Raw genomic sequence first — 25,197 nt, 5'->3', positions numbered from 1 at the left:
ACAGAAGGGAAAGTCTTTGTTTTTTGTTTTTTTTTAAGACACAAGTGATTGCCTGAAGCTACTTTTAGGAGAAACACATCTACTATTACCATATCTCTACTATGACCCTCAAGAAAAAATATTTTGAAGACTTTGGAGAGATTGAAAATATTGAACTTCCCATGGGTACAAAAACAAATGAAAGAAGAGGTTTTTGTTTTATCACATATGCAGATGAGGAGCCAGTAAAGAAGTTGTTAGAAAGCAGATATTATCCAGTTGGTTCTGGGAAGTGTGAAATCAAAGCTGCCCACCCCAAAGAAGTATATAGGCAGCAACAGCAACAACAAAAGGGAGGAAGAGGTGCTGCAGCTGGTAGAAGAAGTGGTACTAGGGGTCGAGACCGAGGTCAGGGCCAAACTGAAACCAAGGATTTAATAACTATTATGATCAAGGTTATGGAAATTACAATAGTGCCTATAGTGGTGATCAAAACTATAGTGGCTATGGCGGCTATGATTATACTGGGTATAACTATGGGACTATGGATATGGACAGGGATATGCAGACTACAGTGGCCAGCAGAGCACTATGGCAAGGCGTCTTGAGGGGGAGGCGATCACCAAAACAATTAGCCACATTAAAGGAGGACAGGGAGAAAACAGGAGATTGCTAACGTAACCCATCTGCAGGGCAACAATGAAGATTGATTGGTCTGCTGTTGCTCTACGATAATTATTTTGTAAAAGACATTCTAGTGTACAAGACACAACTGTGTCCAACTGTATATAGCCGCCAATTAGTTTCTTTGTTTTTACTTTGTCTTTTGCTGATTCAGTGTGGATTTGTGTTTATACAAATTTTATTTGTGTGATTTCATGTTAAACCTCAAATAAATGATTCCTTATGTGATTGTAAAAAAGAAAGAAAGAAAATAGACCACAGTGTAAAGGTAATGTTTTGTGGGCTACTTGGTAAACCCCTCGGTGGGAATGTGAGAAGAAAGCACTTCTCAGTCAGTTCCTTTATTCGAGGGTCATAGAAGTCCACATTTACAAGAAACTGTTAGGTGCTTCCTCTTTAAGCGGCTCTGCATCTCCCAACAGCACATTCGAGATTTCCTGAGCAAATACTGTCATTTCCTTTAAAAAAAAAAAAATATATATATATATATATATATATATATATATATATATATATATTTTTTTTTTTTTAATTGATTTCAGAGAGGAAGGGAGAGGGAGAGATAAAAACATCAATCATGAGCATCATTGATTGGCTGCCTCCTGCACGCCTCCCACTGGGATTGAGACCACAACTTGGGCATGTGCCCTGACTGGGAATCGAACCATGACCTCCTGGCTCATAGGTAAAAGCTCAACCACTGAGCCACACAGGCTGAGCCTGCCATTTCCTTTTTAACATCTCTGCTGAAACTAGAATTAGTGCAGCTTGAGCTGCTGCCCTTGAATGAAGGCCTTGTGCTGTGGCTGATGCTTACAGGTGCCAACCAGGTGTAGCCACCCGGGCACTCACCTGTGTCACATGGATTGGTCAGAAGCTCTCATTAAGCTTTCACCAGGCAGTGCCGGTTCCCGGGGTGGCTGCTCCACGTCCCGTGATATTATTCTGCGCCTGCACATAGGAAAGCTTGACTGCTCGAGGCCAGCAGGTGGTCACTCACTGTTCCTTTGCAGTAGGAGAGGGAGCTCCATGATCTCACCACTCGACCATCAGGATAAAGTTCTTACTGATGCCAAGATGCTGTTTCCCTTCAGCCTCATGGAAGGGTTTTGATTTATTGCTAATTGTGTTCATTGATGTAGCACCTCTAACGTACTTATCCAATGTTAGTAGTTTTTGCCAGACAGCATCTCTATAAAGTAATCTTTGTCTTTTGTTCATTCCCAGTGTATTAGGTTGAACCATATGAAATTGCAATTCTTAGAGTAACCCGATACAGGATCTGCTTCCTGTTACCACTCTCACCACTGATTTAACTTGCAAATCTGCCCTTAACCTCCATTTCAACCTCTTTTTCACAAGTGCCTAAATGGCCATGGCTGACACAAATTTCCCTTCCATCTCCATCTGGGCCTTTTTGTCACCTCACTTCTCTCTCTCTCTCTCTCTCTCTCTCTCTCTCTCTCTCTCTGTTAAAAGTATAGATGGTGTACAATGTATATTAGTTTTGTTAGTTTCAGGTATACAGTATAGTGATTTGACATTTTATGCCTTATAATGGTGATCACCCCACTAATCCTAGCAATCATCTGTCACCATGCAAATGTCACCTCCCTCTTTATACAGTGAGGTCAATTGAAATTATTCTGCTCTTAAGGTATCTCCATCAATGAGTTTCCTTTAAAGACCCATTCATGGAGTTACAGCTGGAAAGAAATAGTATCTGAAATCGGGCAGTTATAGCAATTGCCAAACTAGTCAACATAACAAGGAGGGTAAGGTTGGCTAAGTTTCTCAATGAATATTACTTCATTTTAAATAAATTATATAAAACAGTTCTAATAGAACCCATTAATTTGGATTCCACTAATGAGATAATTCAGACAAAGCCTGTACTGTTTTAAGCTCAATTTTCCATATAATTACTAGAGGCCTAGTGCACAGATCAATGCACCATTGGGATCCCTCGGCATGGCCTGTGCCCTCTTCCAATCCGGGACCCCTCAGGGGATGTTGGACTGCTGGTTTCAGCCCGATCCCCACAGGCCAGGCCAAGGGACTCCCCAGTGCACAAATCTGTGCACCGGGCCTCTAGTATGCGTATAAGATCTTTGGTTAATCCCTTCCCCACCTCCCCCCCCCCCCCGCCCGTCCCCCTTTCCCCTGAGATTCATCAGTCTGTTCCTAGTTTTCATGACTGTGTGTTGAGCGTCTGCCCTCTGGTGGTCAGTGCGCATCATAGCTACCAGTTGAATGGTCAAATGGTCGCTTAGGGTTTTATATATAGAGAGATAATTAAATTATGAAAAAAATCTGTATGTAAGCAGCATAGGCACAATTGGAGGAGTTATCACTTAAGAGAAAAATAAAACTCTCAAGGGTACCTTAGAATCTCTGACCACTAACTAAAAGGCTGAGTAAAATCCTATCATTGAAGCAAAAGCTCAAAGAAATCCGCAAACCAAAACCTTGATAACCTGGAGATGTTGTGTGGATGTCTTTTCGAAAGCATGTCTTTTGAAAAGCAGTCTGCAAGTCACTTTCCATGTTCTCAGATCACCAGTTCTTTACCTAAATCCATCATTCCAAATTAGTGAAATGTTGGTGTATGAGCAATGTTAACAAAATATTGCAAGATGTCATTTTGGTTTACTAAAGGCAACTAAACTGCTTGACATTTTAATGTAAGTTTTTGCTTCAGATTTTGTAGAGGAAATTTTTAAAAAAAGAATCTACCTATATTCCTGCCCCCTGCATAATGCCCTATGATAGTGGCATGCAGGAACACTCCTCCTGTCTGAGCCTCAGGTGCCTCATCTGTAAAATGGGGGTAATTGTGACCTACCTCATAGGGTTGATGTGATAGTGATTTGCATAAAGCAGGAGATGAGTAAGCACTCAGACTCTACCCTTCCCTTTCTGAACTTTTTGGAACATACGCGTTTGCTGCCCTTGACTAGTCATTGTAGCCCAAGAACAAAACTTAGTTCAGTGGTGACTGAAGCCAAACTTTAGGTCTTCTGTCCAGTAAAAGTGGGCTGCGGAGCTTGCCTTATTCTTTCAGCCAACATTTTTGAAAACCTCCTATTTATAAGAAACAGTACAAAATAGCTTAGAGCAAAGTCCAAATAGTCATCTTTTAGGCATAATTTCAAAGGTTCTTTGTCTGCCTAAGTGCTGGAATGTACATATCACCCAGGACTTTGAATTAAGGCATTGAAAAACCACAATTTTTTATATATTGAATATTACTTTTATATATATTGAATACATATATATATGGTTAGGATTGCTAACATCACACCCAGTAAGCATAACCTGTTTCTTTCTTTTTATGTTCACTAGGATACATTAGTTTATGGCTTTAAAAATTATATATAATATATATGTTACATACAATTATATTTATGAAGAGACTTTCAGCAATTGTTTCCATTTTCCTTTTCCAGATTTAGTTGGTTCATTGGAGACTCCAAGATGTGACCTGCTATGGAGTCTGCTTAGTAACTTTTGAGGGACTGGCCTCTGCCGTGCCCTTTGCTCATTGGGGTAACAGCCTGGGATTGGCTCACTCAATAAGTTAGATAGATCACCCTTTGCCCTTTTTTTTATGACATGGAATTCTGAAAAACGAAAAGCTGATGAGGCTGCATTTTCCAGCTTTGGCCAGGGCTAGCAACCTTTGCATCTTAGTTCTGTCCTCTTAGCATCTAACATTATTTTCTTCTTGCGATTTCCCCGTCCCTGATCATACATGGTTAACCAGAGCTCTGTCTGGGCAGTCCCCCTGCAGCCCTCAGTCCATGAAGCCTGCTGCCCCCTTCCCTCCCTGGCTCCTTCCTCTAGTCCGGCCCCACAGGCTCCCCTGGCCTCTCTTGGCTCTCTTGTTCTTCGCTCTGCGCCTTTGTAACAACCTGGGGCCTTTTCTTTTCCTCTTCCTTCCTTTCTCCTGGGATAGCTCTATAGCTCTTGGACCCAGTTGAAACAACACAAAATAAAAATAAATGGAAACAAGAAACCAATTCTGTGCGGAGCGAGCAGGACATGTCCACGGGCCAAAGTTGAGCTTCTGGTGTTGCCCTCTGCTTTCCCTAGGACTTTGAGAGGCAGCAGCAACGGTTTCCATGTGCAACGAAAACCCACCCTAAACCCCAGAGGAAACGCTGCGATAACACTGTGGCTGTGAACATGGCTCTCACAGCCCTCGGTTTTCCCCTCCGCCAGTATTCTTAGAAACAGGGAAGTGAACAGAAGCGTCTGCTTTTACATAGTTGGCAGTGGTGGAGCTTATTAAGTAATTTTGAAATTCTTACAATTTTGTTCACATTTCAGAATAAAGTTCATTTGCAGGAGTCCTTGAGTCGCTTTCTGGGTGCTCAGAGAGATTGAATGCCAGGGTTTGAAATGCCGTTAAGGTAGTTTCAGGAAATGAGCCATCTCCTCGAGTCAGCAGCGGGTTGTGTATGTTAGCTGTTTGACTCACTGCAGCAGAGGGCAGCCTGCTTTCCTGTGAACTGGAGTCAGTTACCTTCCCCAGCACCTGTTTTCAAACAAGGCAAGTGCCTCCTTCCTGGCTGCCTGCGTCCTAATCACTGTATGGCCCAGACATCTTCCCACAGCCCCCGGTCCCCTGCACACATCACACTTTAGCAAAGCATCACCTGGGACTAACTCAAAACTGTTTTCATATATATTTCAGAAGCATTGTGTCCTTTCTCGCCGGCTCTGGATTTTATGCAAGTATAACTGAATTTGGACAAAAGGTGTTCTGAGAGAACTCTGTTTTAAAAGATTCAGGGTAGCGCGTTTGAAAGCAATGAGCGCATCTGTAAAACAGTCACCTTGTACTTATTCATTTTGTGGGTCCAGACTTTCCCCCGGTAGATTTGCACAGAAGGATCTGGCTAACTGATAGATCCTCCCTTCCCCCAACTGGTGGGCGGAGTATGACGTAACCTGCACCTGCGGCCTGGACATACCTGAGTACCTAACCAGGCACCTTATATGGACTATACACTGAACCACCAATCAAAGTACCTGAGTGACTAACTATGTACCTGATATGGACCATACATTAAGCCACCAATCAGCGTGTGCCGAGTACACTAAGCCCCCATTCCTTCCCATTCCTCCCCTCAAAACGCGTGTTCACCTCTGCACGGGTTGCTGCTCTCCCCTTGCGAGACAGCCCGGCAGGTCCTTCTCCTCTAATAAAGCCCGACGTCCTGGTTTTTATCACTAACAAATGCATTTTCTCTGCGAAGGGCACTTTCCAAAGTGCTACACAAAGTGCCTGGATTTAGACACATTGCGGTTATTAAACAAATAGTGTATCATATTAGTGCACACAATAGGTACACAATGTTATGTGTCAATTACACCCCAATAAAGCTGGGGGAGAAACAGTGTTTTCTTTGCAGCAACTATAATAAGAAGAAATGGGTACATTTCAAGATGGGCTGTTATGCATACGTATTATAAATGAGTTGAAAAGTGATTAGAATCTGTGAATTCTTTTTTTTTTAAATCAATGTAGAAATATCAACACTAAGAAGGGAAGGAGAATGGCTAGTGTGTGCCTACTATGTGCCAGGTCCTGGGGAAAATATTTTAATATCAAATGCAGCTCTGTGTAGGGTTTGAAATGGCTGGCTGTAAGGATTCCATGACATAAGGTGTGCAGAGTATCTAGCGCCACACTGATGTAACAGCAGAATAGTACATATTAGCTGTTTACTTTCTTTTATTCCAATTTACCCCTTGATGTAGTCAGTATCCCCATTGTGCAGATTAGGAAGACTGAGTCTGGAGTGATCTAAGTCACTTGCACCAAATTCTCAAAATTAGGTAGCAGAGGCAGAATTTAGAACCAGGGTTCTGATGGACACTCTGACAAAACCTCCAACCAGGGGTTCTCGTTCTAGGCTGCCAGGATGACCTTTGCTAGGGATTTTTTTTATGGTGGGAAAAACCATCCCAGCTAGAATAACACCCACTACCGAGAGGCAACGTTTTCTTTACAGGCGGCAAATTCACAAATAATGTATAAGCAAACATTCAGAAAAACATTCCAAGGGCCCATCTCAGCCATCAACCACTCTTAGAGTCTTTTTTCACTTCCAGTAGCAAAGTCCTAGCTATATGGATAGGCGTAGGCTTTTGAAGATCTGTGCATGGTTTATGAAACATGCCCAATACATCAGTCCTGTCCATACCTCTGCTGTGTAAATGTCATCGTCTATGCAAATATCAGCTTGTAATGCCAGCTTAAGGACGTTGTAAGGATGATATTCCTGTAGCACCCAGAAGGCAAGCTTCCAGGATTTGGGGGCGTGGGGTAGGGTGGGGTGGGGGAGTGACTTTTTAACTAGCTGCTAGAGTGTTCATCTCTTCTCATGCCGGGAGCTCCAGGTGATGCCGGCGACCTTAGTCCATGGGCTGCAACCATCGGGCCTGGATGTTAGTGTTGTTCCAATAGCCCTTCTAGATGTGGGCACCAATTAAGGACACCCTTGTTTTCATCTTCAAGGTGCATGGCCTGGTGGCTTAGTGACCAAGTATGGCTGCTGTAGGACAATGACGGCCGTTTTAATAGTTCACTGGTGAAGTTCAGTGGTGTTGACATTGGAACTGGAAAGTCATCTTACTAATGCAGGATCCCACTTCCCTCTGTTGAAATTCTGGGCAAATCAGTTACCTTGCAGCCCAAGCTACACGTAGGATTTAGCTCTTGTAACAGACTGACTCTTTTTCCTTTTAGAGGTGTGTAGAGAAGAGAGAATGGGATTAAACTTCAGTTTCACAAGTGAAAGTGAGCTTAATATAAAGATAGCAGAGAACAAGAAGAACTGGGGCTGATTATCACATCATTTTCATTGCAGTTTACTTCCTAGCACTTAACCTAGTCAAAATATTTTCTTCACAACATCGCTACCTTCGGAATTACTCAGATGCTTAGCTGTATTCTGCCGTCTAAATTTGTATCTGCGAGAAGGCCCAGGGTGTGCGCGTCAAAATCCCAGGCAAATGAAAAGAACCCACTTAGGATGCTGTACAGGATGGGACGGTTCAGGAAGCTTCCCGTCACCGCATTTAACCCACTCTGGGTCTTCCTCCCCAGGGTTCCGCGGATTCCTACACGAGCAGGCCCTCGGACTCCGATGTCTCCTTGGAAGAGGACAGGGAAGCGATTCGGCAGGAGAGAGAGCAGCAGGCGGCCATCCAGCTGGAGAGAGCAAAGGTGACTCCTGCCCCTCTTTGGTTCTAAAGCGGAATGTTGATCAGCTGCTCTTCCCCTGCCTCGGATTTCTCTGAAAACACCCTTTTATGATCACCCTGATAAGGCACCAGATTGCAAGGCTTTCTGATCCATTCACCCCTAAGTGAGGTTTCCAAACATTTCCGGGGGGAGCACTTGCCCGAGACACTGACACTTGACCCTTCTGTGTTTGGTTTTGGGGTGAAGTTTTTGGTCATCTTCCAGCTTAGCAATCGTAGCCACTACCAAGCTCACCACGCCCAGTGTTGGCAGAGCCTCCTGAGGTTCCAGCCTCACCACCTGTTCCATGACATTGGCCTTCATTTCAGGGCACACTTGTTCTGTGGGTCTCCCTGTTGGTCTTCCCTCTTGGTTTCCGTCTCCCACCTCAAGTTCAGCATGAAGTTCAGAACTTTGAACAAGTATTAGCATTGCAGCCAAGAGGAGCAATAAAGGCATTGCAAAATAGACCTTCAGATATCCACAATGAGAGCTCTCTCCCTCCCCCCACCCCCCGCCCCAGGAATCTCTGCACCCACAGGAGGCAACAAATTGCACGTTTAAATGTCAGGATGGGAAGAGTCACAGTAAGAGTGTAAAAAGAGCAGAGAGAGGAGAATGGTGCCGGTAAAGAGGCATCCTCCTCTGCCCCCACACCCGCGATGTCTGTGTCGGTTGGCCGAGGGGCTTTGGGGCAGTGCCTGCTAAGGGACATCCGTGGGACCCTCACTCAGGCCCTGTCTCCAGCACTGCTCCCCAGCCACGTTCACAGCTCGAATGCCTGAGCCAATAACAAAGCAGCCGGGGTTGCAGGAACCCTGTGCTCTCATTGGTGGCTGATTTGTGTTTTAGTTTTCTCTCGGAGTCTGCTTGGTGGCCGTTGGGGTCGCCCAATGTCAGGGCAGTGGCGTTCGTGTAGGCTGGGGGTTTGTGTAGCCTCTGCCAGGCAGCACCAGCCCAAGGGCACTTGGTCCAAAGGAGTTTCGGAACCGGCCCTTGGTAGCTGGGGAGAAGGCGATGAGTGAGCAGCTCTGCCTTCCTGTCCACGCCCGCGGGCCTTTCTCTTCCCTGGCAGGATAAGGTATTCTATTGAGTGGGATCCCACAGGTTTTCAGATCTGAGCTGCTCACTCACTCCCCCCACCCCGCCCCCGCCCCAACCTTTTTATTTAAGACCCCGCACCCGTTTCCTGTATCCAGAGGGCGGGGGTGTATGACTGGGGGACAAAGCAGACAGCCCCTCCCACTTCCATTCCTTTTTGTAGTTAGGGGCACATTGTTTGTCTGGGATGTTGGGAAGTACCAGTGCAGGGGGAGGGTGGGTGGGCTGGTAGGACTGAGGCAGTGGCACTGAATCACCAGTGTTCAGTGCCACGTCTGCAGGTGTCTCCATGCTGCCTGACCGTGTGAAACCCAGTGGAGATCCCCCTTAGCAGAGTGATTTCCCCTCCTGCCTGGTCTTATCAATTGTCTTGTTATAATACTTCATTTCAATAATGAAAATTCCTCCTCTGTCTTCCTCCCTCCATCCTCTCTCCATGGCGCCGGGCCCAGTCCAAGCCTGTAGCCTTTGCTGTGAAGACGAACGTGAGCTACTGCGGCGCCCTGGACGAGGATGTGCCTGTCCCAAGCACGGCCATCTCCTTCGATGCCAAGGACTTTCTACACATTAAAGAGGTAAACGGAGGGCACTCTGCGTCCCCTAACCTGCCACGAGGCCAAAGCCTGAGCTTCGGCTCACAGTCATCACGGGGCGGATTTCGGACAGACCTGGGGTCCTCTGGTCACCTTTTAGTCACCGTGCGTGACCACAGAGCCGCAGATTCGGATCCGACTGAGGGAGACATGAGTTCGGCTGGCAGGGCGCCTACCTCGAGGGACCATTTACACGGGATGTGGTCAGTATAACATCTGGGCTGTAACCCCGAGGCCCTGGACCTTGGAATCAACACTAATGAGTGTAATCATTAAAGTGTTAAAGCTAAGACGGGGGCAGAGGTCTTTGGGAAACAGAAAAGCTTAAGGGATTGAGCAGTACAAGGAGGGCTTGAAGCCTCTCAACTCGAAAGGTGAACTAGCGACACCCCAAACTTTTATTTACTCAACCTGGGCACATTGAAATCCTGCTTCACGTCAGACATGGTACTGGGCATTGGGGGGATCAGAGATGGAGGCTCCCATTCCCCGCTGCCAGGGAGCTCTGAGCTGGTGGAAGAGACTGACAAGTACAATGTTTTCACACGGGGTGACAAGTTCGATTGCAGCACAATTGAGTGGGTGTGGTGGGAACCCAGATAAAGAGCTGGTTGGGGTGGGACCACCACGCTGGGGAGTAGAAGGATCAGGGGCCAGAAGGCTCTACAGAAGTGGTGAAGCCTGAGGGAGCCAGGCTGGGGTGGGGGTGCATCCGGTGGAAGGGACAGCCAGGAGCAATACAGATGGCTGGAGGGCAGTAAGCAGGGAGTGGTACTGGGGGCGGGCCAGGGCAGAGAGGCAGGAGCCCGATTGTTTGTTTTTTTTTTTTAAAAAAAAGGCTGTGTAGGCCATGGCAAGAAGCCTGGACTTTATCACCAGGCAGTGGGCTGGAGAGGAATTTTAAAGAAAGGCCGGATGTGAGCAGCCTGCGTCTTCACAGAACGTAGATGGACGAGAGGGTACTGCAGAGGAGGGGGAGGCACCGTGGGGCCGGACAGCGGCTGTGGCGGAGAGGATGGAGAGAGGCAGCAGCGTGGAGAGGGAGTGAAGGGGCGAGTAGACAGGATTGGGAGGTTTCCCATGGGCAGGGAATATTGGGGAAGGTGACATAAAAGAGAAATGAAGGGTGGAGGCTAGTTTTTCCAGCTTACCTGAAAAAACAAGGGTCAGCTATCAAAATAAGGAAGGCAGAGAGGGGAGAAGACTTGTTATGGGGGTGGACGTGGTTAGAAATTTGCTTTTAGATACACTAGGTCAGGGGCGCTGTGAAATTCCCATGAAGATACTCAGTAAACCTTTATCCATATAATCGGGGTGCCAGAAAAGCGGAACTGCAACTTTCTCTTCCTAAATGCCAGCAGTTGGAAAGGAGACCGGGCTCTAGTCAGGAGAAGATAAAGAACTGAGGCATTGTTTTTAAATTTAGCTTTGCTTTCTCTTTTTTTTTGTTTTTAAGATGGGAAAGATTTAAGCATATTTTCCATGCCGAGATGTTGAACCCAGTGAAATATATTGGAAGGAAAAGGCATAGCTGAAGGAGGGAGGGGCTGGAGTCGAGGGGAGAAGACAGCACCTGGAAAATGGGCACAAGAATTAGGCTGAGTCAGGAGGGAAGCCCTGCCTTCCTTCTCTGTCCTGCACAGAATTTTCCGATGGGGTCGGGGGCCTACCTGATAGTCTCCATTGGCTCCCCTAGAGGAAGCATTGGGAATTAGACCTTAGAAAAAGGAGAGCGTAGAGGTGGGGCGATAGATGAGACTGAGAATGGAGGCGCCTGAAGAATGTGATCACCATAAACGTGTCACTTAATGTCACTGAGATGCTTGCATGGTGAATATATAACCATTTTGAAAATCATTGTCTTTGAAACTGCCTTCTACCATGGCATTAGTGACAGCAGGACGTATATACATAGTTTAAACATTTTTACTATTTAATACTAAGTGGGTCAAACATCTGGATATCTACAGATGTCTCGCTGTCCTTGCATTATACCCATGTGACCTACATTTGTATAGTCACTCATTTGAGATATAAGTAGTTCTATAGTATATGCCAGGCCCTGCAGATATCCAACAGCTATAAATGAAGTAGGTCCTTTTCTCATAGACTTAAATTCTACTGAGGACACAGATAATGAACATATCAATAATTCCACATTGTGAAGGCTTTGGGGGGGAAATGAACCAAATGCTGAAATTTTTTAACTGTAAGGATGAGGGGGTTATATACTTCCAAATACAGGGGTGATCGGAGAAAGCCTTTGTGAGAATGTGACCTTTAAACAGAGACCTGAAGGATGAGGAGAAGCCAGCCTTAGAGCAAGGGGGAACCTTCTAGGACAAGGAACCTGCATGTGCAAAGGACCTGGGGTAGGAAAATAGCCTGGCACAGTCAGTTCACTGGGAGAAAGTCAGAGGGCTGGAATGCAGCGAGCCAGGGGGCCTAGTTGCAGGAGACAGCGTTGTAAAAGTCAAGTAGGGCACAAGTCTATAGGACCTTTCGGTGATGGTGAGACTTCAGGTTTTATTCTGAATGTAATGAGAAGTGAGATGAATTTATTTTTTTAAAGGTTCTCTGATTGTGGTAGAGACAATGGATGGGAGTGGGATAAGTATGGAATCAGGCAGACCACGAGCATCATTCTAGATGCGAGACCATGGGATCGAGCCAGCATGGTGACAGTGAGATAGAGAGAAGTAGACAGATTTGAGATATATTATAGCAATTCAGTGAGGAGCACAGGTGATGGACTCAGAGTAGGAACTGACATTGAGCAACTGGGATGGATATTATTTGGGTGGGGAGAGGACAGATGGGGAGAGCGGTTGGGGAGTGGACACTTCAAAGAAGATATCAAGTAGGAAGTTAGCTATAAGAATCTGGAGCTCAGAGGAAAGGGTCGGGCCAAAGATAATAAATTTGGATCATTTGTTTATGCATGGCATTTAAAGCTGTGATAATGAAGGCAGTCACTTACTAAAACAAAGAGCAGAGGGAGGAGAGAAGGTAGCTCTGCATCAAACCCAAAGGAGTCCCATCCTGCAGAGATGGTGAACATGACAAGATTCAACAAATTAGGGAACTGAAAAGGAGAAGTCTGAGATAGAGGAGGAAAACCAGGACAGAGCAATATGTGAACATCAAGAGGGGAGTGTGTCCTCAAGGAGGAAGCAGTCAGCTGTGGCAAATGTGAAATGTCACCCAAGGTGAGGAGTGAGGAATGGACATTGGATGGGCAGCGTGGTGCTCAGCGGCATGGAAGTCATTGGGACCCTTGTCTGGAATTGAAGAGATGAAAGCCAAATGAAATGGGATGAGGAGAGAAGGGGAGTATATTTAGCAAGTGTAGACAATGCTTTCAAGGAAGTTGACACTGACTGGCACTAGACTGAGAAGAGTATGAATTCAAAAGCAGTTTCCTTTCAAGACAGGAGCTATTGGGACATCTGTACATGCTGACATTAACAGAGAGAGAGGGGGAGAGAGAGAGAGGAGAGACGAGAGAGAGAGAGAGAGAGAGAGAGAGAGAGAAAGAAGAAGAGGAGGAGGAGGAGGAGGAGGAGGAGGAGGAAGAGGAAGAAGAGGAAGAAGAAGAAGAAGAAGAAGAAGAAGAAGAAGAAGAAGAAGAAGAAGAAGAAGAAGAAGAAGAAGAAGAAGAAGAAATAAGGAGGGGAGGGGAGGGGAGGGGAGGAGAGGGAGTGGAGAGAGGAGAGGAGAGGAAAGGAGGAGAGGCAAAGGAGAAAAGTTTTTGAGTAGGCAAGAAGGGTGGGGTCCAGAGCCCAAGTGCAGGGATAGACCTTTGACAGGAAGGGGAACACTTCTTCCCTGAACGTGCAGGAAAAAGATGGAGTGCAGGCAAAGACTGCCTTGGTAACGGGAGGCGGATGAAGCATCAGCTTGGTGGAGTGTGCTTTCTTGATGGTCGACATTTGCCTGGAAGACAAAGGCCCATGACCTGAAACATGTGCCCTGGTATATGAATGGTTAAGTCGATTTAGTTTCACCATTCCCATCAAAAATGGCCAACCATGTTCATTAGTTGCTAACACTCTTCGTTTCCAAGGGAAAGCGGAGCTTTCAAAGGCAAGAGTTCTCACCTATTCCATCCTCACGCACACCAACATGCCCACCTTGCTGTATTTTATTGCTTTCCCCCAACCTGTCAATATTCCCAATTTGTCCTGTCGGTTGCTTTTTTGATCTATATGCTCCTTGATCAATGACCTCTTTAATCTGGCAGTTTGATGCATGGTATTGAGCTGGTAATCCCCTGTGGATTAGAGCCAGTTGTTTCAAATCTTGAAATATCAGATAAGAAAACATCTTAGAAAGAGAAAGCACTAATCATTTTAGGGAGATCAAGATGAGAATGATTGGAACACTGGGGTCACCTTGCCAGGAAGCTGTCACATGCTCGTGGAAGAGCAACTCCAATGAACACATTTCTGTAATGAAGTTGTAGCCTTTCCTCCCATCCATTGCCGCATAGGCCATCATCTGTCATGTACTGTTTTAAGTACTTTTCAGTAATGAAAAAGCTTACTAGTAAATGCAGAGGAAAGCTGCAGCTCTCCTTATCACATATGCCAAATGATGCGCAAATTAAACTCTTGGATGTATATAGTGACTTCCTCTCAAGTGGCTCAAAGAACATTCATTTATGTTGCCTCAGATTCTCTCCGGGCTTTGTCTGTTTCCTATAACTCACTTAAAACATATTGGGAAGCTGCAGTAACCATTTCAGGAAGCCCTTTAAGGTCACTTGGATACCATTTAATAAATTAGTGTTCCAGTGGACTCACTTCATTTCAGGAAATAACTTAAGCCCTAGGAAACTATGACTCAGGGTCTGTTTTGTCCCCACCACAGTGAAATTTAAATACCAGGCCTGTGCACCAAAGATTCTAAATGGGTCCTTTTGCCTTTTGTTACCCAAAAATAAATATACTTCTTATTTCAGCCCTGTTATCCCAAAATAAGATAGGAAGATGGGAAAAACTAAGACCTAGATTGCTCAAAATTTTATATTGGTTCAATTCACGTTTCTTCAGTGCTGTCTCATACTACATGCCCTGTGTGCGCCTTACGCAGGAGCTGTGTGCAAAATAAAGGCTAACCCCCTCAACCACGTCTCTTTGCTTTTGAGTGTGAGGCTGTTATGCAGAATTACTCACAGTTATGCAGAACTTCGTGCTGTGATGATGCAGTGAAACCACCCATTCTTCCTTCACAGTGGGTCGGTGTGACATGCATATACATTCCACGTTTTTTCTGAGCTAAGCAAAGTGTACTACCTAAAGTTGTTACATTTTGGAAAAAAACATACTTTTGGATCAAAGCTAGAGAGTTATCTTGCCCAATACTAATAAAAACAATAAAGGAAGCTCTGGGAATCCTCTCCGGAGGGTGTAAATAATATCTGCTCTCTAGAAATCCCCGGCTGAAACTTTTCCTTGAGGCAGGTCATTTGGATTAAATGTGCCTTCTACCCTAGGATTCTGCAAATCTGTCGTTATAACTGCAGTTTTGCTGACCCTTCAAATGGGCCACATTGACAGAGCCTCACCCTATATTGACAGAAGTCTTTGCATGGGTGGTTTGAGTTTACGGTCATGGAACTTTAAATAGAAATCCTGGTGTTCCTGTTGGGCTTCAGGCCATTTGGAGGTTATTTCAAAAAAAAAAAAAAAAAAGAATCCACATACACATCTATAATATGTTTATTCTTTGTAGGCTTGGGCTTCTTTTTCTTCAGGTAGGAAGGTGGACCTTAGTTTGCGAACCTATGTTTGGAAGTGTGGGGGCAGAAAAATTGTACTTCTGTCCTTTTAAATTCCTCTGGCTGGTCTAATAACCAAGGTAACATGAGACAGAGTGACAGGAGAGACAACCAAATTTATTATGTATGCACCTACAGGAGTTCCCCAAGGAGATGAGACCCAAGAACAGACTGGGCAGTTATGATTTATATGTCATTCTGGAGCTAAGGAGAAAGTGTGTGTGTGTGTGTGTGTGTGTGTGTGTGTGTGTGTGTGTGTGTGTGGTTTGGCACTGCAGAGGGCAGGAAGACAATTCAGAAGGAGATGAAAAGGCATCTTATGGTTCATATTAAACTAGTTATCTAAAAATAAATAAGTAAACTATAGTTATCTACGATGGTATCACCCTTCCCGGAGCGGGCCCTCTCAATTCTTTTAGGCAGTTAGGGAGAAGGTCAGTGGTTTTTTCCCTGAGTCTTTCATTTCTTGAAGATAATCAGCTTAAAATAATTAACATTTGTGGTGGCATATTTTGGGGTTGTAAACTCTGCTTCCCCTCAGAAGATTATAACTTTTCCTCAATGAGAGTAGATGACAGAGAGCATCGTGGATTTTTACCTAAAAGCTTTTGACAAAAGCAGACTATTAAATGTTTTCGTTTTAGACTTGCCTATCTTATCTTCCAGAATTTCAATTACCCCGGTGCATATTTAGTCTTATACAATCTGTTCCTTAAGAATGGGCGAAGGCTTTTTGATAAGGGCCAAAGGAATCCAAAGGTTAGGGCCTGACTTCAGGCCAGGGATTTGCAAACTGTTGCCCGTCTGCCTTTTATTTTATTTTTATTTTTTTGGAAAGAAGAGGTTTATTGAAACACAGCCACGCTTACGTGTTTCTGCATGGTCTGTGGATGCTTTCCCATTCCGACAGCAGATTCAAGTCGTTGCAACAGAGAGTATATGGACAGCAAAGCCTAAAAATTTACTACCTGGGCCTTTAGAGACAAAGTTTGTAGACCCCGCCTTTGTGTTTATATATATATATATATATAATATAGTACATATATATTATGAATGGTGGTTCGTCCTTCTGGTCCCCTGAAATTAATAAATGGAATGTGAAGATAAGTATGTTACTATTGATAGCAGTTTCATTTCTGCATTCCAGAAGTATAACAATGACTGGTGGATAGGAAGGCTGGTGAAGGAGGGCTGTGAGATTGGCTTCATCCCAAGTCCACTCAGATTGGAGAACATCCGGATTCAGCAAGAACAAAAAAGAGGACGTTTTCACGGAGGGTAAGCCTCCTTCCTTTCTATAAACATTGGGGGAGGTGTGGGAACATTAGGCGATATTTTCAAGTTTGCTTCCTGGGTTCAAACTTGGTGCTTTCAAAGGAAGAGGTACTTTTCTGTGTATGAGGAGTTTCTGAAACGGACACAAAGGTGTTTCAGATATTCATTCTCCCTGAAGCTCGGCACCACTGGAATCCACCTGAATTGCCGCAGCCTCAGCAAACGCTGCTTGGAATCTAAGCTGTCCTTCATCAGCGTCCCATGGGGCATGTTTCTCAGTACAGGAAGTGGGTTAACTGGCTCTTCCTGGTTAACTCTCAGAGACTCTCTCTTAAGCTGGCACAGAATGCAGTGGTCCATGTGGGTCCTGGTACCAGTAGCACCTTCTCCCCCCAGGGCTTTTTGTGGCTCCTGCCATGTCTTGGTAATAAGGTAAAGACTCTGTCTAGCTTCAGATGGATCCGCCTCTAGGGAACTAATGACATAGCCACATATCTCAGGGTGCAGGTGTTTCAAGGTTCCAGGGATCCACCAGAGCTTGAGAGAAAATCAGAATCATATGGAGCCTGCACATGTGAGCCTACATGGAAGCCTTGATTGGATATGTGTTGTCATTTTTTGTAAGTCCTAAAATAGAAGCAGTTCTTTCTCTTGACCCTCAACCTCCTTTTTCTGTTAGATCCTTTTCTATTTCAATAACTCCTCTGTTTAGGGGCCCTGTTGCCTTTGGCATATGGGAACCTCTTAAACAGTGATAGAAATGAAAGTACAGTCAACCCCACTTTTACTTATCAATCTTGTTTAGTATGCGACACGCCTATGATATTATTAATTCCTCTTGTTCCCCCTACTCTAAATTTTTTCTCTCTCTGGATACTCTTGAAACACATCCATAATACGTTTCTGCCTCAGGACCTTTGTACTTGCTGCTTCCTCTTACTGGAACCCTTTCCTTCATATTTCCACCAGATCATTCCATTGTCTGCTTCAGATCTTCGTTCAATATCACCTTTTGAGTGGCCCCTTTCCTGCCACCATATTTAAAATTGTACCCATCTCCCATCTCTATCCTGACTTAGTTTTCTCTGTTGCATTTATTAATATGAGAAATACTATATATTTACCTATCATCTGTTTGATACTGATATCTCCCACATGTAGAGTCTATCTCTATATGTGAAGCGATTTTGCATTTCTCCCCCCATTGTTGCACCCCTAATTTTTAGAACAGTGGATACTCAATAAAGATATGTTGGATGAAATAATAAATGTGTTATTATCATTTCCAAAGTTGTTAATTTATTTATTATTTTTATTACTAACTAGTGGCCTGGTGCACGAAATTCGTGCACAGAGAGGTGGTGTCCCTCAGCCCAGCCTGTACCCTCTCCAATCTTGGACCCTTCAGGGGATGTCCGACTGCCGGTTTAGGTGGGATTAGGCCTAAACCGGCAGTCAGACATTCCTCTCACAATCTGGGACCGCTGGCTCCTAACCGCTCGCCTGCCTGCCTGCCTGATTGCCCCTAACCACTTCTGCCTGCCAGCCTGATCACCCCCTAACTGCTCCACTGCCAGCCTGATCATTCCTAAGGTTTTTATTAGTATAGATTCTTTTCCATAATATCATTCTAGACTTAAGTACTTTTGAACTGAAAGCTTACTTTGCAGAAGGTGCAAGAGTCAAGCCAAGAGCTACAGACATGATCTTATTTTCTTTATATTGACCCTGGGAGGTGTAGCTCCTCCTCAATAGATAAGGAAACTCAGAGATGTGATATGATGTGCCAGGACGAGAAATCAGATTGCTCTGACCCTGGGGACTGTACTCTGAAGCACGGAAAAGGAGGGACAGTGGAAAAGTGGGGAGGTGGGCTCCTCAGGGCCCCAAGGGCTGCAGGGAAGCTTCTAGAGCCACATGAGGAGAACAGTGCTGATGATCTTCTATCCTGGGGCACAAAACTGTCAGTGCTTAATTCTGATCCCCACATAATCGCTTCTAAGAAGAAATGTTTCTTCCAGCTCTTACTGCTTGCTTTGAGCTGTGTTTGACATCGGAGTGGTGCCCTGGTGAGCTGTGCTAGTGAAAAGCAAGCTGCTCACAAAAACATTCTTCTGCCTAATATCTGCATTGGATAACTAGAAGAGAGATTTTTGCAAAATATTTCCAGGTCCCAGTTAGTTCCCCATTTTCTCTGAGAAATGAGGTCAAAGAAAACATTTGGACAGATTCTTGAAGTTTGTCTCTATACAGGATGTGGTGTGTTTTGAATTATCTAGCAGGATTAAGGCCAAAGAAAGCTTTGTGCTGTCAAGCTCTATTTTCAAAGGATCTGGGGAAGGACTGTTAAGTTCCTTTTCTATATTTTAGGAAGTCCAGTGGAAATTCTTCTTCAAGTCTTGGAGAAATGGTATCAGGGACATTTCGAGCAACACCCACATCAGCAGGTGAGGGTTTCACCTAAACTCTTTAATGGAATTCATTCTTTGCTTAATATTTGCATATACATACAAGTATTCTTACTGATTTGGAAACAATTTAAAAGGCTTGATTTTAAGATTTTTTTTCTACTTAGTATTTTATTGCTCACTTGTCTTCTATAGTGATTTGATTTGATTTAAAGGTTAGTTGTGGTACTAAAAATTTTGATATTTGTATACGTTTGAAAAATCTTATTTACCTAACATTGTGTAAACCCATCTGAAGCTAGTTCATTATTCCATTCATGAACCCAACAGACTTTAAGATGGTGAGGACCAATTTAAAAGAAAAATGAAAAGTTGTAGGCTATCAAGAAAACACTCTGTTTCAGCTTCCATGGGCAACTTGAGGATGTGTGGGTACAGCCCGGGCTGTGGAGATTGGGAGGGTTGGGCCCAGATGACCTCAGTTCTCATTGGACAGCAGACAGCTGAGCCCTGAAATGAATGGTGATGAAGGGAGAGTGGTGGCCCGGTCAGGAGTTGTGCGTTTGGAAATTGTGGGGGTATTCAAGCAGGACGTTTCCTCCCGCCACACTTCCTGACTCCTCTGGGCTAATTTCATTCTGGCCCAGAACTGATGCTGCGTTAGGACCTCCGTATTACCAATTCAGGATGACAGGTCCAAGGTCTCTCCTGGCCCATAACTGCAGGGAGCGGCATTGGTTCTGGAACAGTTCTGAGTGTGTGGGTGAACCAAGCTAGGTCTCTGGGTTGCCCCCACATGGACTGAACCTGCTTGGGTGGCCACAAAACCACCTTACTCAGATATTGAGTATATTTTGCCTCATCCCACTTGTTGGACATTTAAGGCATTGCAGGTTTTCTCTATTACAAACAAAAAATAACAGGAATAACTGGTTATAAACTTATGTGAAATTAAGAGCAGCCTAGTTGGAAAAATGTATCACTATCTGGAATGTGAACCAAAAGACTTAAGAATACATAAAGGATTGCAAAATTCAAAAAGAATGAGTGATTGAGGTGATGATTATTTTGACCCGAATTGTTATTCTAAGTTTCTCTCCATCGCATTTATTTGCCCACATTGATCTCAGCCGCGCTCAGCAGGAAGCAGCCTGTGGCCTGTGCTGGCCCAGAGCTTCCAGTGTTGCTGTGAAGTCCACCCTCCCCACCCAACATGAGATCAGGATGTGAGGTCACTCACACAGGGAGGAGGTTGTCTGTCTTTTCATGTCTTCACTATCAGCCCATCCTGAAGGCAGTAATAGAACCGTGCTCTGCAGAGAGGGTGACAGTGAAGTGATGAGAATTACAAATGGGCACATTATTCCATCTTTTAAAGTCATGTACTATCATGTGCAGATATTACATATTTTGATATGGCTCTCATTGTTGTCTTTTAGCCAAACAGAAGCAAAAAGTGGTAAGTGAGTATTTCCTTTTTAAATCTACTGTTGAGGTTTCTCTCCACATATGCCTGCAATGTGCTCCATTTCAGTGGTCCGAATGGCTGTAAAATAAGGGATGAGCCTCGTCGGTGGGGGCCCGTGGTGATCATTTTTTGTTTGACCGGAGAATTATGAATGTTGTGGCTGACAAGGAGGCGCACTCACCCTCACCTTGTCACGCGTGTCAAATCATCTCTTTCAGACGGAGCACATTCCTCCCTACGATGTTGTGCCATCCATGCGCCCGGTGGTGTTAGTGGGGCCGTCACTGAAGGGTTATGAGGTACAAACACCAGCCTGTTCTGCTTCATTCAGTTCTAGATCAAGAATCTAGGAGACAGCGACTGAGAGCTGGCTCCTCCCGGGCCTGCTTACAGATGGGTACCCACAGAAGCCACCTCTCAGCCTGTGACGGGGACGGGGCAGTGTGGGGCTTGGGGTGCCCCTCGCCCTTCCCCCTCCCCCCCGGGCACACTTCTCATCTATGATGTATTACATTGTTTAGAAATAAATATCTCCCTCAAACCATTGATAATGGCAAGTTCTGTTAAAAGATTTACTCTGCAACACATTCAAAGAAAAGGACTTTGTCTGTCTCAACCATTACCATTACTATTAGAAATAATAGACTGTGAACTGCAGAAGGGGACATATAGGCACTTTGCCAGCCAGACCTAAACCTTCAGAGCACCAAATCTCACCCTGCTGGTGCTCAAGTCGGTGGCATAGTCCACCAAATATTTCTCTGCGTATTTATTTTAAAGGACCTATAAAGGGAAAAACTCCATTAAAAATATTAGTGAACTTCTTCCCAATACCAGGTTGGAAGGAAAGAGTAAAGATGTAGAGGTGCTGCTACATGGCAGATGTTACCATTTGGACCTTGTTCTAGCACAGGTAACAGGTGGGACATCGAAATCAGAAGGTGGGCAACTTCCAGGGCACCATTCCCACTGAGCTAGGGCAATGCCTGGCCCCTACCTAGTAGGCGCTCCAGTGCACATTTGTTGAATGAATTCATCAATTTCTTAGAGGCAGATCTAAGCATCCCATCTCCTTCCCAGCTCTTCTTCTCCTTTCCACTTCCTCTCCCTGGCCCTTCCCTCTCCCCGCTCCCTTTGACGGGGAATGTCAGAGGAAGAGCCAGCAGAGTGGGCTACAGAAATCCAGCTCTGAGCATAGAGAATTTTTAGCAACATGCACAGACTAGCAGGGCTGCTTGAGCCCAGGGCTGGTCTGAGGGGTTCCAGCTCCTCCTCACTGGAGGCAAACACCACTCAGGTGTGGCAAGGACAGGCAGCACCTGCGTGCAAAGCCAGCCTGAGGTGGTCTCCTGGGGGTAGTTCTAAACCCTCATAAGGGAGGAGGGCTGGGGTCTAGTGAATATTGCTGGTTTATTCCTCCACACCCTGAAGGAGAACCAAGGGGGGAAATTAGTAACTGTGGGAGGTTAAGAATGAAAAATGCCTTCAACAATAACCTACCCCTTGGAGAGGACTGGCTGTAATAACATATTTGCTCAATCACAGTGCCCTTTCCTTCCACCTCTCTTACTTTTGACTTCTCTTTCTCTCTGCGTGTGTTTGCCTCATTCTGTTTTTCTCACCTCTGCGAAGGTAACAGACATGATGCAGAAAGCCCTCTTTGATTTCCTGAAGCACAGGTTTGATGGGAGGTGAGACATAGATATTTTTGTATTTTTTTCCTTTAATCAAACATGTATGATCGATTGATCTGTGGGTCTATATTTTCAGCAATTGAAGATCTGTAGTTAAAAGTCAGTAGTCAGGGGAGAATACAATGAAAGAGCTCTGAAAATATGAAGAAATGAAGGATAGCATTGAAGCCCCAAGGGAAAAAGGACTTGGAGAAGGAAAATAATCCATTCATTTTATTTAAATGTATGTGTCTGTCATTATTTTCTCACTTGTTGGTGGATTCAGACCAAAATTGTTTTATTGAAAGTATTAATTTAAAATATAGAATAATTATGATAAATATAGTGGCTCGCTGGTCAAGCTGGGCAATATCATTTGGGAATTACACGTGTATATGTGTATATGTCATATAAAGATATGAACATAAAGTACTCAACTTGCTCAAAAAAAGAGTGCGAGAAATGTTTTTATCATAAGCCTCTCAAAGTGACTATTTTGTGGAGAATAGTACTTCTTTGAATGCTTAGCTCAGGGTTTGTTTTATTATAAATTACCTTGCTATTTTATTGGTCTACTAGAGGCCCGCTGCACGGATTTGTGCACTGGGGGTAAGGGGGTCCCTCAGCCCAGCCTGTGCCCTCTCACAGTCCAGGACCCCTTGGGGGATGTCCGCCTGCCGGCTTGGGTCTAAGCTGGCAGTCAGACATCCCTCTCGCAATCTTGGGTTCTCGCAGTCTGGGACCCCTCACTCCTTACCACCAGCCATGATCCTGGCTTCTGGTTGAGCGGCACTCCCCCTGTGGGAGCACACTAACAACCAGGGGGAAGCTCCTGCATTGAATGTCTGCCCCCTGGTGGTCAGTGTGCATTATAGCGACTGGTCGTTCCACCGTTTGGTTGATTTGCATATTAAGGTTTTATTATATAGGATTTGTATGTATCCTGGCTCAGTCTTTAGCCATCAGATAATTTTATCATTTAAGTTTCTGTATTTTGCAGAGAAATGGTAAAAAGTTCACATTGACTTGACACTAAGCTCTTTCACATGCAGAATGAAATCCATGTAAAAATAACCACCTGTAAATACCCAAAGATTTATTAAAATGAAGAAAACATAAATAGTGTGGACTAAAAAGTATGGTTAAATGCAGCCAACTTACCAAATATTTGAATAAAGATGGTATTTTAGGAAAAAAGAAAACATGATAATGCTCTAAGTACAAATAGTATATATTTCTCAAAGGAAAGCTTCTGGATAATTGTATTAAAATAGTCATTCATTTCTGAGACTATATAAAAAGAAAATAAACTGAGATTTTAGTTCTAATAATTGAGATTTTAGTTTAAGAAATCAGAATGCTTCAGTGCAATTATGTGAATTGCTAACTACCTTAGTGTAGGCCAGGGTGCCTTCATGAATAGATCCTAAAATGTATAATGATTCAAACACAAGCTTGTTGTTGCTGGTTTGACAGTCTTAGGCAGATGTTCCTCAGCTGGAAAATATGGGGAAGGGGAGGATTGGGCAGAAAGTTTGTTCCACCCACCATTGGCGGCCCTCGGCCTGAGGGTGGTCTCTCCAATCATCTGGTGGGAAAAGAAGCATGCCGGCCTGGAAGTTTGATTCTTGCGTTTCTTTGGTTAAACTTGGTCACATGGCCACATTTAATTGCAAAGGAAGCTGGGAAATATATAGTTTAGCTATGTGCCCAGGAGGAAAAGGATATAAATATTATTGAACAAATAATAATGTTTGCTACATTCATCTAGTGGACCTAAAGAGCTATAAGCTAACCATGGATTTATCCTAGTTAACAAATTCCATCTCAAAACACAAAGAGGGCTTTTTAAAAAAGATAGGAAAAGAATAAAGTAGTTAATTATAAAGAAAACAAGTGAATAGCACTGAATACAAGAATATTGGAGTTGGAGGAAATGTATTTTAATACATTTAAATTTATATTTTAATTTATATTTTATTCTAATCTGTTTTCTCTAACAACCACTAACCTGCTTCTGTTTGAAGACTGTTGGCTATTGGGAATCCATTTCTTAAGAAAGCATTGCAAAGCAACAGCTGAGTTCTGACTTTAACTTAACAGTATTAGTCTTGGTCTTGCCCTCGGATGCTCTGGGCCATAACCTTTCCCCTGATGCAGCCCTCTGTGGAGTGGAGGCAGCTAACATGCATGGCTCAGTCTTCCGTGTTCTTGGTTGCACATGCAGACATCCTTCCGCTATGCTTGAAGCCACATGGTTTTACACTGTGGCGCCTTTACCTGAGGACCATCTGGGCAGTGACTCTTCTTGTGGCCCCATAACAGCCCTTGAGCTGAACAAATTCCATCTCAAAACACAAGATCTTAGATTGCTTTTGTCCCCACATAACATCCTTATAAACAACAATGTTAAAGATTTGAAATGTAGGACCTAAGGGAGGAAAGGAATTATTCTAATTTAGCAAAGAGAAAATGAGTGACTTAATTATTGCTTTTAAGGGTGAAGAATCTGAGGTTCTACCTCAGTCCTCAGGCCCAGAAAGAGGAAATGCATTTAATTATACACGCAGAGATCTGTTTGGAACCAGGTAGAGTTGTCCGTATCAAGCACTTACCAGTACACACACTGTTGAAGATGGTGCTAGAAATAGAATTAAAATGTCAGTGCCAAGTGTTCCGTGGGGTCTGATAACACAGAGGAGGAGCGGAAGATCTGAGGGCATATCCAACAGCAGCAACAGCAACAGCTGGAGAAAGTGAGTCAGCCTTGAGAGATCTCATGTAGGGCATAGTTGGAGACAGACATTAAAGGAGGGAGCAGGTGAGTAGACTTGCTTTCAAAGGATAAGAGGCCAGTGCTGCAGAGAAACCTGTACTGAATCTATTGGTTCAGTGTGTTGGAGACTGATAAGGAAGAAGAGGTTTGCTTATCTGGCTCTGACTTGTCTCCCTGACATTTTGAGCCATGACAATCTG

The 25,197-nt window shown here is 44.3% G+C and overlaps 1 protein-coding gene across 3 annotated transcripts in view; it reads left to right on the top strand.

Moving 5' to 3' along the window:
• CACNB4 (calcium voltage-gated channel auxiliary subunit beta 4) overlaps positions 1 to 25,197 on the top strand; it is a 226,703-nt gene that overhangs the window by 172,431 nt on the left and 29,075 nt on the right. For all 3 annotated transcript variants that reach the window (XM_054722804.1, XM_008138687.3, XM_008138688.3), the window contains exons 3-9: positions 7,784 to 7,903; positions 9,475 to 9,597; positions 16,545 to 16,675; positions 19,043 to 19,119; positions 20,520 to 20,539; positions 20,767 to 20,847; positions 22,181 to 22,239. In XM_054722804.1, the coding sequence (XP_054578779.1) occupies positions 7,784 to 7,903; positions 9,475 to 9,597; positions 16,545 to 16,675; positions 19,043 to 19,119; positions 20,520 to 20,539; positions 20,767 to 20,847; positions 22,181 to 22,239 (611 nt within the window). The remainder of the gene's footprint in view (positions 1 to 7,783; positions 7,904 to 9,474; positions 9,598 to 16,544; positions 16,676 to 19,042; positions 19,120 to 20,519; positions 20,540 to 20,766; positions 20,848 to 22,180; positions 22,240 to 25,197) is intronic.

This window comes from Eptesicus fuscus, chromosome 11, assembly GCF_027574615.1.
Source record: "Eptesicus fuscus isolate TK198812 chromosome 11, DD_ASM_mEF_20220401, whole genome shotgun sequence".
NCBI classification, from domain to species: domain Eukaryota; kingdom Metazoa; phylum Chordata; class Mammalia; order Chiroptera; family Vespertilionidae; genus Eptesicus; species Eptesicus fuscus.
Note: the sequence above shows the minus strand (reverse complement) of the source record. Positions and strands in the feature narration are given on the sequence as shown.